Source organism: Diplotaxodon limnothrissa, linkage group LG18 (assembly GCF_057381915.1).
Source record: "Diplotaxodon limnothrissa isolate DT_005_m linkage group LG18, D_limnothrissa_male_GT1.1, whole genome shotgun sequence".
In the NCBI taxonomy this organism is placed as follows: domain Eukaryota; kingdom Metazoa; phylum Chordata; class Actinopteri; order Cichliformes; family Cichlidae; genus Diplotaxodon; species Diplotaxodon limnothrissa.
Genome location: NC_140613.1, coordinates 30,189,915 through 30,204,541, shown reverse-complemented (window position 1 = coordinate 30,204,541; position 14,627 = coordinate 30,189,915). Strand labels below are relative to the sequence as shown.

At 40.9% G+C, this 14,627-nt stretch overlaps 1 protein-coding gene across 1 annotated transcript in view; it reads right to left on the bottom strand.

The window, feature by feature from the left end:
- The window catches only part of ctnnd2b (catenin (cadherin-associated protein), delta 2b), a 240,464-nt gene that overhangs the window by 106,488 nt on the left and 119,349 nt on the right, over positions 1–14,627 (bottom strand). Inside the window, exons 4-5 of the mRNA XM_085378966.1 lie at positions 5,449–5,483; positions 4,048–4,164 (exon numbers count right to left, since the gene is read on the bottom strand). Of these exons, the coding sequence (XP_085235092.1) occupies positions 4,048–4,164; positions 5,449–5,483 (152 nt within the window). The remainder of the gene's footprint in view (positions 1–4,047; positions 4,165–5,448; positions 5,484–14,627) is intronic.

The following is a 14,627-nucleotide window of genomic DNA, read 5'->3' as shown; positions in this document are numbered from 1 at the left end:
TTATTACTCATATGGCATGACACTAAAGGCTCCACTCATTCCGTCTGATGTAAGTGAGTGTGTGTAGGAAAAGATAGGGGTGTATTAGTGTAGTAGCAGGAAAGTAATGGGGTCCTGTAAGAAGGTCTCTGCTTGTACATTTTAATATCTATTCAGAGCTGAGTGAACAGACACACGCACACTTGGATCCCACCTGCCCCCGTGATCTCATGCATGAACACTGAGCACATTTGCATATACCTGCATCTACGGAGTTGTGCACATTCTGACCTCTTTTCTCTTTTCTGTCATGCACGCAGACCCAAAGAGCTTTTCTTCGTGACCAGACTTCTCGATTGACATGTTTTAATATTTCATGAGGTGGTCTATATTTAGATGCCCATTAGAGGCACGTCGAGTCTGCAACACAAATGAAACTGCATGCACGGTCCCAAATAGCTGCTCGCAACACAGCCGCAAACACCAGCATGAAGCAGCGTGAAGACACTCGGTGTACTCTGCTGCTGTGTCACATTAATCTGCTCAGCAGCTCGAGTAAAAGGCATGGATTCTGCTGCTCCAGTGGGCATGGGTTACAGGTGTGTGTGGGCGTATGTAAACATCTCTTCATTTGTCATACAGGTATTATATTTCCTATGCATGCATGTGCTTGGCTGTGTGCTAAGTAGTGTGTACTTTTAACTAAACGAGACAAAATAAAAATGTAAGTGCAACCGGCAAACAGCCCTGTGTGGTTAGTTTAGTTTTACGAGTGAGTTAAAAAAGCTGTTCTGGTTTTCTAAAAAAGGGCAGAGTCAGTTCGTTTCAATATCAAGAGCAAAAACACAACAGGCTTTTTTTCAGCGTTAAATGTTGGAGCAGCTAGCAGTAAATCACACGTCACAAACCTTGGTAAGTCAGTTTGCGCGCTTGATTTAAATATTCTCCTCGCTATCTTTTGTACCTTAAAAAACAAGCTCCCAGAAATACATATGCAAAAGGGTCAGTCACAAAAATCTCTGAGTTCCCACCTCTTAAATTCAATCTTTTCATTGCGCTCTATCATAGCGCAACACACTAGTAAATTTGGTGCATTTTAAATCATGCTAATAAACAGTGTTTTCTTAACACAAGCAAACAATTATTTGCCACGATTAGAGTAATTTCCCACGTAATTGGTGATTGATTTCAGAGAGTTACCATTTCTAGACAGCAACTCTAAATCAATCGCAGCTTTTATCATCAGAGCTAGCTAGCAAGTTGAGCTAACATTGAATGAGTTGGCTTAAAGTCTCCGCCTGAATAAAAAAATACAATAAAAGAATTATGATAGAGGTATCAAGGCTAGCTATGCAGCTTGCATATTAAAGACATGGACAATGTCAGTATATACATTCTAAGACTGACATTAAGAATGATTTCCCAGATATACTCAATTCTTTTCAATTCAGTTAGCCGATAACATCCATTAGCATCTATGCAAGTTTCTTAACAGGATTCATATACTACACACTAGATGCGCTAGTAATGATATATGTGTGTGTTGCTAATGTAACTAGCTAAGTCGTGACATATTATTTCCTTTGAAAGTAATCCTAGTAAGAATGTGTTATTCCATTTATAGCAAAACATCATCAGTCTACAATTGTGTGAGTTGTTTTTCTTTACTGATCAAGACAGCTGGATTTTACAGTGAGAGGCGGAAGCATATGAATACTTATAGAAGCCATTTTAAATAGTTGAAAAACCCAAATGTTTCATGTTGTAAACATTCACACTCATCCCATGCTTAGATTATTCAGTAAACTGTAAACTAATTGTTCAGATATGTCGTTAGAACAGAAAAAGACAACATTTGTCCCATTTTCCTAACACTAACACACCAATATGAGTTCATTAATGCTGTATGTTTGACTACATCATTGCTTCTGTTGTTCCTCTACTCACCCTCTTGTTGTCCGCACTGCCTTTATCCTGTCTGTGGCTGACCTGCCATTCACTCTTTCTCTCTTTTGATTAGCCAGTGAGTGACACATTGCATAACTGATATTTTACATTTGAAAACATTCCTGTTTGTGTTGTGTCGCATCCGTCTGTGAATGTTAATGCACAATACTGTGCATGCACACCTCTACAACTTTTCCGTGTTTTCATTCAGCGCTCAGTGTGTGGATATATGTAGCTTAATGTGTCTGTGCTGTTTAGCTGCATGTTGGTGTGTGTGCCTCACCTCTCTGTACTGTGAACAGCAGGACAGCTGACACCTCAGCAAGGATGGATTAGCATATCAAACTACTGGCATGTCTCCTGACAGCTACCGCTCTCGCATGGGGTAGAATATAGAGTAACACCCAGTAGCATCCCTGGGACCAAGTATAGAAGGTTGAGAGCGGTTTCACTGAGTGCTCTGACAAACTACTTTAAACTTCACATTAAAAAGCAGCACAACCTCTTCTTCTAGCAATTGTTTCTAAGTTTTCAAGGAACTTAGCAGATAAAGAGACAAATAAGTCCTTCTATGGACCAAATCAGAGCTAAGAAGAGAATAAATAGAAGTAGCAACTTAAATCCAGTCTTAAAATGAATCTGTTTTCACTTTAATTGCCAATGTTATTCAACTTCTTAATGTTCAAAGGCTAAAAGGTATATGGGTCATACAAGAACAGAAAGGCAACTTGTCATCAACAAAAAATTCAATGAAAGCTGCATTCATCTTTGGCACACTAACATACTATTGCAACAGATTCTGTGGATTTAAACTTTTATGTTTGAAAGAAGCCGTATTTTGACCGCAGCAGTCACGGTAATGAAAGAAAACATGTTTTGCATTTAGGTGAGGAGACACTAATCAGCCTGAGTACAGATCATCATGTAACAAGCTACAAGCCCATTATCATCAATGGAGCTCCAGTGGAGAGGGTGCAGTCCTTCAAGTATCTTGGTGTCCACATCTCCTCAGACCTGACATGGGCTGCCCACATTCAGGTCCAGACCAAAAAGGCTAGGCAGCGCCTGTATCACCTACGACAACTGAGGAAGTTCAGGGTCTCTCCAAAGATCCTCAGGATTTTCTATACAGGCGCTGTGGAGAGCATCCTCACACAGAACATGACATCGTGGTTTGGGAACAGCTGTGTGAAGGACCAAAAAGCTCTCCAGAGAGTGATCCGTACAGCAGAACGCTGCTGCAGGATTGCTCTCCCCCCGCTTCAGGACACCTACACCAGGAGATGCCGGACTAGAGCAGCGCAGATACTGAAGGACCCGTCCCATCCTGGCAACAAACTGTTCCAACTTCTGCAATTTGGTAGAAGGTTCCGCATCTTCCGGGCAAGGACAGAGAGACTCAAGAGGAGCTTCTATCCCCAAGCCATCCGGGCCCTAAACACACACACCCGCCCTCTCACATCATCTATAATTGACTGAGACAGGACTCTTCCAGACACTCTAAACCAAGGCACAATGTACATTTCAAATTCCTTTAATTTTAAATATGTTTATATTGTCTATCCTGTAAAATAGTCAGATGTCTATTCATATTAATGTACAGAATTCACCTGCTTGCTGCTACTACTGCACATTCACCCAGTGTATGTATGTATATATATATATATATATATATATATATATATATATAATGTTCTTCCTCTACACCCCCCACAATTTTTGCACATGTCGAGGAGCGTGTCAGGCTACATTTCACTGTGTGTTATACTTGTATAACTATGCATGTGACAAATAATGAACCTTGAACCTTGAACAGGCTTCATTAAAAAGGTTGCTGTTAATTCAAAGGAGGACTAAACATACTGCTGCACTGCCATGCTTCCTCACTAGTGGAGGAGGCTGTTTTTGTGAAGCGCACTTTCTTTGTGAACTCAAACACATTCAACAGGTTAATCAACCAAAACCTGGAGACTACGGCTCTCTGGGAATAACCATCCTCGCTGGTTTTGATTAGATTGTACCTTTCCTCTTCCAAGATATGCTTCTTTTGCCGTCTCAGGAAAGAAAAAGGAGGAAGAATCGTTTCTCGTTCTACTCTCATCATCACAACATTGATCTTACTGTCTCCTGTAGAAGTGTCCTGTGAGTCCAAGATGCCCGATTCCTGGAGCGATCGGATGCAGGAGTCCACCAGCTCTAGGCCTGTTGTCAGCTCCTCCTCTATGTCCTTCTGTCCATCTACACGTGCAGGAAGAACAGGAGACAAACATGAGCAGAAATTCATACACTTACACATCATGTGACTACACTATTTCTTACAGTTAGCAAATGAAGAGCCACATGCAGACTCCCAATGACTCTCATTGTCTCTGCTTTCTGTCTATTGTGTTTGTAACCTTTCATTTTCAACTCATCCTTTAACCAGAAACCCACCTTTGAATATAAGCAACTGGATCTTAGACTATAACACAATTCTAGACAAGTTTCAACAAAAAAATATTCAAAATCATTGTCATTTAACTGCAGATTAGTTACCCAAGAAGTGGCTTTACACAGTGACACAGAGCAGCATGCAATGGCGATCAATGGGCCAAGGGTAAAGGCCTAACTGATAATCCAGCAACAAATCTTGAGGTCCACCTTGTACTTAGATACCAGCCATTTGTCTGTCAGAAAGAGGCTGATAACATGCCCAGTGTTTTCAAGTTAAAGTGGGCTGCCAAGGGGGATAACAGCTTACAAATGAGTCTTAGGAGCAGCATTAATCTCTTATCAAGACAGAAGAGAAACGGTAATAGTAGAGGACTTAGTCAGTGGATTTAGGAGGCAGATTTTATTGACTTCAACTGACACAATTCTAGACTGATGATGTTGATGCTGTTGGTGAAGTATTTCCAGGGGTGTCTGAAGCATTCCACTAGAATTACTCTTACCCTCACTAACAAAAGCTAAAAGTCATTTTTAAATCTGTCCCCCCCCCCGCATAGCGGGATGGATAAAGACCGCGGCAGACATTGAAAACTTTCACTGTGGAGGGTTTAAACCACAAAACCTCCGCGCTTCCTATACAACTCAGCGTGACTGACAATGAGGCAGAGAGAGGGAGACCTAAGTGTCACGCATGGGAGGTATTTCTTCAGCTAATAAATGCCGTCAAAGAAGTTGTCAAGCCTGGAGAAGTGTCTTAATTTGACTTTCAAATTGCCTAAAAGCTCATTGATTCTCATTGTCCTTTATGGAAAGCACATCCCATCTGGCACCCTGAACAGGTTAAACTAAATACTCAGAATTATTTGCAAATGCTGCTTTACTCAGTTGTCAGATGGTTTGAGGTGTGGTGAGAGAATCTCACCCTTTTATTGTTAACTAACCTTTATTGGGGTGGTTTAAGACCACCGCAGTACTTTCTAAAGAACTACATCAATATATATAATATTATATAGGACGAGATTACAATGCAATAAGCACAACCAGCAAAGCGCAGCGCTACAGTACAAACAGTGAATAAGACAGTCACATTACCTTGGTTATTCCAGCGAAACTTCTCATCTGCTGAACTGCAAGAGACAAACGAGAAAAAGAAAAAGAAAGTGTTAATATACTGTGAAATGTTGTTCTTTGGTGGAGCACCATCGGGATACTTTTAGATTGACGGTAGTCCATTAAGCCACACATGCCTTAAACTGTGTTTCCCATCCATGTCCACTGCGTAGGTTTGCGATAAAAACGGGAATACCACACAAAATGCTGCTTTCTACGGTTTGAACTCTTATTTTTTCGCTGAAGGATGAAAACATACAGACTTCAGATTCTTCAGTACCTTGGGAACAGAGACCCTTCTCAAAACCAATAACATACACTCCAAAATGCCTTATTATCAAAGTGAAAACAAGGTTGCTTTTGAATTTCTCTTTTTGTGAACTTGTTTGGGGTATTTGTTTATCCCTCTACAGTGTTATCTTGTCATGGGAATGATTTCAGAAGGGTAAGCACAAAGGGATTGGAGATAAGAAATATTACTAAAAGGGTGGTGAGAAAACATCAGTTCAAATAGGACTAGAGAAGTCTGCCTGTTTTTCTGCACCAGTGAAACACAATAATAAAAAAAATATAAGATTCCATACACATCTGCACTGATTTGGTACGCAGTAGTGCCAACAGATAAAGCACGGAGTACCAATGCTGCTCACAAGTGTCGGCGTTGCTCCTGAAATTCCCTGTGCATTTACTGTGTTTACAGACCGTCTTCAGCTTTGTCTTGGCAGCCAATAACGTATCTTCACACAGACTCCCATTTAGTGTTTCAACACAGCCATAATGTTACATATAACAAACAATGCTGACAGGCCTACGCATTTCTGTTTCAGTTGTCATACAAGTGCGTGGTTATAAGTCTCACGCAAACTCATTTCCTCTTCTCTCCTGTTATTTCCCCTCTCGTTCTGTCCTACCAGGTAGCAGAGAAGTAATATTTGCTCCTTGAATTTCATTACATAGCATGTACACAACCATGTCAGCTCCTTTTACGCACTTAATTTGTTGATTTGTTTGCTAGTTCATTCAGGATATTTGATGGCTATGTAAAGGCGGTTCTGCCTGTGATTTTGTGTGGATTGGCACCCTGAAACAAACATATGAGAAACTATATTGCTGTTTTTTAGTGTTTACTTACAGTGGTATTCTTGTTGTGACACACACACACACACAAACACACACACACAGTAATTCTATACAGCTTTCGACTGTAGCAACGTCCAATAAATCTTTGAAGACTCCTCTTGTATATTCTCTCTGTAACTCCCCAACCAGTGATATTTGTCAGAAGACATTAGACACCAGAGCACGTAAATTCCTATTAATCTTACAAATTCAGAAAACCTCCATTGTATTATGATCGCCAAGATGTTCAGTGTAAATCAATATCAACAAGATTTAAACCTTTGTAATCCACACACACTAAATAACCCTTGTGTTTGTGTCAATACGTGACATAACACCAAAATAATAACATTTACCCATGTAAGTAGGCTCTGTAGCCTACTTACATGGGTAAATGTTATTATTTTGGTGGCTCAGTAGAGCAAACAAGTGGAGTGACTACACATCATGTACTGTATTAAGTACAGTGTTACTGTTTTATTACTCTGAGTAAAAGTATCATTTCCAAGTTGTTTTTCCTGCTCAAGGATTAAAGGCTCTTGGTAATTCCGATTTCCTGTATTCTCCTTTGAGGCCTGTTTGCTGAAACGAGCTCGAGGGCTTCAAGTTCTACTTTTGGAAAAGTTCCTTATCCACCTCAATTCCTGGATGACCAACCGCCTGTTGATAAGACTGACATTCCCAAAGGTTACTCTGTGCCTCTGAGCCTGAAAATTAAAATTACTATGATCTCCTTCTTTCAGCTGCTCCCTTTAGGGTACTCCATAGTGGATCATCTGCCTCTAATCCTAACTCTAGTATTCAAACCCTCTACATGAGCTCTCTCACTACATGCACAAAGCTTCTCTGTGGTCTCTCTTTGGCGCCTGCCTGGCAGCTCCATATTCCACATCAAAAAGGATAAAGGTCCAGTACATCCACTGTCCCTCCAGTGCACACGCCCAAGTATGTCAGATTTGCCTCACTAACCAAACTACTCAACCTTAGTTGTCCATTTGATATACTCATTTCTAAACCTGCCCTTCCTAATTACTTCTAACAAGGAAGGTAAAACGGTAAAATAATGACACTATAATATAGTGTACACTAACAATATGTAAAAACATACAAAGAGATATGACTTTTCACAATTTTTTCTTATGAAAATGGACTTTCATGTCTTTGTGGTGAAGTTAGAAGCAGTAAGTGACTAATTTAGCTCAAAGGCTGGAAGGAGCCTAAAACAGTTGCCAACTGGCCTCAGCTAATTGCTCAGCAAATAATCTGCTGGTTTTAGTTTTCTTGTTAGCATACAGAATTCAAAGCGGTATCAATCTCCCCATCAAACCTCATACCCTTATAGCCACAGTGTACCCATGAGAATATGGGATAACACACGCCTTCACAAGCTCAGATGATTTCAACCAGGTTTGTTGAGCATGACACTGAGCTCACTGTACTCAGATGGCCTCCACAGTCACCACATTTCAATTCAAGAGCACCTTTGGGACGTGGTGAAATGAGAGAGTTCCATCACAAATGTGCAGCTGACTAATCTGCAGTAACTAGGTGACGCTGTTGAAGCTCATGAAGAGTTAAAGGCAGCCCAACCCAGTAGTTGGGCTGCAAATGCATGTTCTTACTCACTTCTTCTGCTCATTGAGCTGGGAACCCGAATGGTGTTAACACCGAAAGGGCACGTTTGAACCCAAACCATGACCTATTCGTCTTGTGGTGGCTACACCTAACCAGTAGAGCTGGGCGATATAAGATTTTTTTCATATCACGATATGTTTTTTTCCATTTCAGGCGATAACGATATATATCACGATATAAGCCAAATAACGATATTTGTAAGATTTAAATGTGCCGTTGCTCACAAGTAAAATGTGAAATAATCAGCAGCTTGTTTTTATTTAAATATTTATTTCCCATAATAAGTTCAACAGGGTAGATGTACTTAAGGAACATGAGACTTTTTCAGATAAATAAAGGCAAATATTGCAAACTACACAAAAGGCAGCCGCTAAAGCGTTTAAGTTTCAAAATAGAACAAATGAAACAGACTAAATTGTCAATTCCACTTAGAAACAAAATATTAATTCTAAAAATAAATCTTAGTTTGTTTTACAGAAGAACAGACAAAATTGACTAACTTTTGTCAATATCAAATAAACTGAGAACTAAAAGGAAATTCTCAATCTCTCCTTGTTGTATAGCTTAGCTTTTCAAACAGTTTTAACAGTTACTTTAGTCTGACAAAAGCCGAATGACGAATTAGCGCTTCCAGTCAGAGACTGAGGCTACGTCCACACGTACACGGGTGGGATGGGATTATTTTTTAAAACGAAAACGGAAAGTCTCCGTTTTCAAAAATAATCCCATCCACACATAAAGGGAGAAATGAAGGAAAACGCTGCTATGAACATGCCAAAGCAGCAGGTGGAGCTAGATTCCTAACCGTGCAGAAATGTTGGCCAATCAGAAGTCTAGAAGCCTCGGTGGGAAAAAGTAAACAAAGCTGGGGCATAGAAGCAGAACCGAGTCGTATGTGTGGAGGGACAGTAACTGTGTGTATATGTAAGCATTTAAACACTGCGGAGAGTAGAATTAACAGTAACAGTATTGTAGAAATTCATTTCACCGAAACAATAACGTGGCGCACAGTGTGACGTCAAAAAATGCGCACACCTTTGACGCTGCGTTTTCTCCGTTTTTCTAGTCCACACGTAAATGCAAAAACGGAGTTTTCAAAAATCTTCGTTTTCAGTGACCAAAAACGCAGTTTACGTGTGGACGAAAGGTGCAAACTCATAGAAAAATCTGCGTTTTCAAAAATACCCGGGTACGTGTGGACGTAGCGCATGCACCAGTTTATTGTTGTCACGGTCCCCGTGTCTCTCTGGTTGGCCCACGCTGGCTACAGGTTTTGTTGTTGTTAGTTTTAGTTTTTTGTCTCTCCTCCTCCTCTCTGCCTGGGTGGAACTCATTACGGGCTCTCACTCTTGGCCCACGCACCCCTGTGGATGGTGTCCACCTGCGGCTGATCTGGCTGATTTCCCCAGCTGCTATTTAAGGCAGTGGCACAGAGCAGCTCACCGCTGGAACGTCGAACCACCTGAGTTCGTGCTCGCGGCATATTCAAAGAAGAATCGCTTACACGTGTTTTATGTTGTGGAACTAACCTTGACCTTCTGTCTGTAGATTCTGGACCGAATCACCGGACCTGTCCAAGTGGGGCAGTGTGTGGAGTGTTGGAGCGAGTGCGGCTGAAGAGGAGTGCGTGTGTGCGGAGGAGCGGTGGCGGTGACTGAGTGGAAGAGGAAGCGTGTGTGTGGATCCCCCCCCCCCCTTCTCTCCCTGGAGCCCTGGACCCCCTCCCAACTCACTGTACATATATTTTGCACTAAGGTGATCCCTATTGTAAATAAATCCCCTTTTTGTTTCCTTGAAAGAACTGTCTGCGCGTGGGTCCGTTCAGTAGCCATGACAATTGTATTTCCAGACTTGCTTTCAGCACAATTTACAGTGCACGCTACTCTGTTTTTTGTCAGACTTGAAATAGCCGAAATACCTTCACACTACGGAACTTCTATGGCTCTTCCGTTCGACAATCTCTCCGGCATTGGAACCATCATCTGTTTTCTCTTCGGTAACCTTTGGTCACGCTCGGTTGATTTCTCTAGTCGGCACACTCATTTCCTCCATTACCCGGGCGGTACGGTCGCTGGCTGCTTCCCAAACAAATACACATGTGCGGCTTGGCAGTTGTACTGTACATAACAAGTCACGTGACGTGACGCTGCGGCTGTAATTGGTTCGGCTCTGCGCTACTTAATTTGGATTGGCTGTTCTTTTTTTTTCTTTTTTTTTCTTTTTTTTTTAAGAGGACAAGAGCGGCGAGGTCTATCGCGATAGTTTAATTTTTCTATCGAGAAAAAGTTATATCGCGATACATATCGTTATCGTTCTATTGCCCAGCTCTACTAACCAGTGAATGAAAACTGAATTTAAAAGTGAAAATGTCAGATAAAACTAATTAAAAACAGAGGATGGTTCCACTTGATAGCTGAACCTTAGATAATCTACAACACTGTTATGTTTAAATAGTGCTTGTAGAGCATTACATTACATTGTATTTTATTGGCGAGACAATACTTTTACTTTAAACCGTAATTGGGAATACAGTCTAGCTGCATGGGAACGTAATTTTTAGGAGACAGGCTGGTATTAAATCTTCCCATTGATTACCTGCATTTTCTGTGGGTGTATGTGGTGTATGACGGATTGCGAGAGGGAGCCAAGCGGTATATGTTAATGGGGCCTTTTGTCAGCATAGCAGACTCCTCATCCATCAGACGTTATTATCCCAAAAAAACACAGCCATGCACTTGCACAAACACTCCTCCACAGACACAAGTCTTGGAAGCACGCAAAGCACACAAATGCATTACACAAAGCAGGGAAGCAGAGAGAGACTAAAGCCCCATATCTGGGAGGATGGAGTGTGTTTATATCAGACAAACACCTTTGACGGGGCAGGATGATGAGGATTATTATGACCGGTCTGGGCTCCGACAGGCAGTACTGATGACACAGACTGAGTCAATGTTTTGTTGGTGTCAAAATGATGCCTCACTGCTCTTGAATATGCCTGAGTGGAGATGAATGTGTGTTATTTACCAATGGCCAAGATGTGATGCAAGTAAAAGTCCATGCAAGCTGAGCGCTCATGTAGACACCTTGCTGGAAACTGAGGGAAGAGGCCAAGTGGTGTTAGCTTCAAGTGGTTATATCAACACGGGGCTGAAGCTGGAATATAAAATAGTCCAGAGGGTGTTGGATTTTTGTCAGAATTGGGTGAAATGTAGAACTTTATTCTTCATTATCAGGACAGGAGCAGAGATAAGTAATGAGTTAAACGAAGGAATCGGAATCAAAGCTCAATCTTGGAGTACAATATGCACAATGAGACTAGCATCTAAAAATCCTTAATCTAACACACGATCATGAATCAGGGTCGAAATGTGATTGTAAATAACTCACGGCAGACCCGTCCACACATTAAGGCTTTTCAGCATATACTTTATTCACTCGGTTGCTGTTTCAACACTACTTGGCTTTAGCTTTGCGGCTCCCAGCCACACACACCAACAACAACCCAATCTCAGGACCCAGTACAGATTTTAAAGCCGGCTAGGCGTGATTGTGGATGCCATGCAGGTGAGTCCGCATCCCCAGCAGTGGAATTGCAGACCATGCCGGGGAAGGGTGACGCGTAGATTATTCGAACCTAAGGCTGTGTAAGCAAGACTCTCACAGCCACGCTAGGCTACAGAGATAGCTTTTACTTCTAGTCATGTGATGAAGAAAGTTTTTTAACCCTTTCATGCATGAATTATGCCAACCTTAATCAGGATTTTTCTCTTACATCTTTTTATTCATCTTTAGGCATGAAAAAAAGATTTTTGAACTTCTTTTTTAAACATGTACTTTTCAAAGACTTTTTTACACGTCCGCTCAGGTGGACAACAACACCTTTGGAGTGGGTGGCAGGGTATGGGGTGACACATCAGTGTCCAATGTAGTGGTTTATGTGCAAATATACCATTGACACTGTCACAAATACAAGAAAACAGCCTTTGAATAGCTGTCCACTGTAGTGAACACTATGCGTGAAAGGCTTAAAGACTAATAAACTAGTTAAAAAACTAAGTACACCTCATCATTCAGTAGCTCATAGAACCACTTCAGCAGCAAAAACAGCATAAATATTGAAGCTTTATCAGTGTTCCGCATCGTTGTGCAAGAATTTTGGCCCACTGTTCTTTACAAAGTTGCTCCAGTTCATTAAGATTAGTGGGCATTCATTTATTCATTTGACTAGGCCATTGCAGCATTTATATTTCAGCCATTCTGTTCCATTAGATTTGCTGGCTACTTGAGATCATAGTGCTGTTACATGACTCAATTTCAGCTGTCAGACAAATGGACTCACATTTGACTCTAGAATACTTTGGTATACAGAGAAGTTCATGGCTGACTCAATGACTGCAGGGCGCCCAGTTCATTTGGCTGATAAAAAAGCCCAAATCATCACTCCTCCAGCACCGTGCTGACAGTTGGTAGAGGCGTTTGTGCTGCGTTTATGCTTTGTTTTCCCTAAACAGGAAGTTGTGCATTTGGGCTAAACATCTTCAGTTTGGTCTCATCTGTGCAGAGGACATTGTTGGATATATAAGTCTTGTGGTTTGATTGATGCAGATTTGCAAATTTTATCCATGCTGCCATGTTCTTTGTAGAGAGAAGAGGCTTCCTCTCGGAAATAACTCCAAACAAGCCATACCTGTTCAGTCTTTTTCTAATTGTAACATCACGAAATGTAACATTTAACATGGTAAATGAGTCTAGATGTACCATTACCTTAACCTGAATATTCCAGACCAGACAAATGGCAAAACATCTGCTTTTATAGAAGTAACCACACGTGTCGATGACCAGTTAATCAGCTGCTTTTGATTACCGGTACCTGGCTGCTACTTTTAATTCCTATGGAAATAGTGAGGGTGTATTTAGTGTTTCACAGGAATGTGCAAGACAGCTTTCCTGTTATTTTTTTTCTTCACATGACTGTAAATGCTAACATCACAGTGACATTGTTAAGATGTTGATGTGTGACTATAACAGCCCCCTGGAAATTTGCCTGTGGTGTGATTTTAATGGAAAATGACATGGTGCACCTGAGCTGCAACTATCCTTCATCTCTCCCTCTGCAGTTCTTTCTGCTGCTTGCCACCAGCTATATCTAGTCAGTGTTCACTACCTGAAACAGTTCATGTGCCTTCTGGCCCAGGAAACAGAGAGAACTGGTGCTTGTCTCCCATTGAATCTCTATTGTGCATCAATGAAATTTGACAGTATAATTAGTGGAGCAAAAGAAGACTAATTGACAGCGTGATCATCTTACCTGCTGCGGGTCATGTCACTGCATAGTACTTCATCAGTGCTAATGATACAGTGCGTGTGTGCACGTGTGAGTGTGGCTCGTTTTGTGTTACATACAGAGCTTAAATACTACAAACTTAAACATTAGCCTTAGATATATATATACTGTGGGTGTAGAAAAAGCACAAGACTATACATGTCAATGAAAAAGCAACAATTTTGCTGCGTGAGCACAAAACACAATGATATTACAGAATCTGACATGAAATGATCTGAAGTTAAGGACAATGTTGTTTACTGCAAAAGTGCTCAGCTACAATACCGGATTATCTCAAAATTCCCCCCAGGCTATTTTTAGAAGCAAGAACAACTGACCTTGTAAAATTAGGATTATAACATGAGACAAACCTCCCCTCTAGTGTGAAAGTCAAATGCAGAAAGGCTCCATTCTCATTCCCAACAAGCTTGGCTAAAACCTGACTGGAAAGATTGGATACACTAATTAGTTAGAAGTAATTACCAGGCCATTTATTTCCAAAACCAGGACAAATACACACTGTTACCTGTCGAGTTAATACTTACTGAGTGTATTGTGGATAGCTCCAACAAGCCGCATAAAGGGGACAACATCTTGAGAGACTCTTGCTACTTTAGACCAGAGACAACAGACTACTTTTTATACTGCCCGTTTTTCAAAAGGACATGGATTTACTCCTTATTTTCTTAAAATGCAACTTAACAAACTCAATTTTAAGCCTGTGAATGTTTACCTTTTGGAAAACTGTTTTAAGGGTGACAGGTAGATTACTAGAACAGAGTTTTGGACCAGTGAGGCCAGTGCCCGAGTAATCACTGCTACCTCATAACCAGTGGGCTAGGTAGGACTTGAAAAGCACCATATCTGTAATGCAACAACCCAACTGCTGTTTAAACCATTTGTTTATGAGGGACAGCCAATTAGAAGAAAGTTGGCTTAAAGTAAAGGTGGCCTTACAAGAAGAGAAGCTAAAACTTTGTGGAAAAAATACAAATATTGATCTGGAAATAAGCAAAAATTCTTTAAGAATTCTAAATGTACTCATGTGAAGTAAGAGATGAGATGTTGAGGGTTCACATTA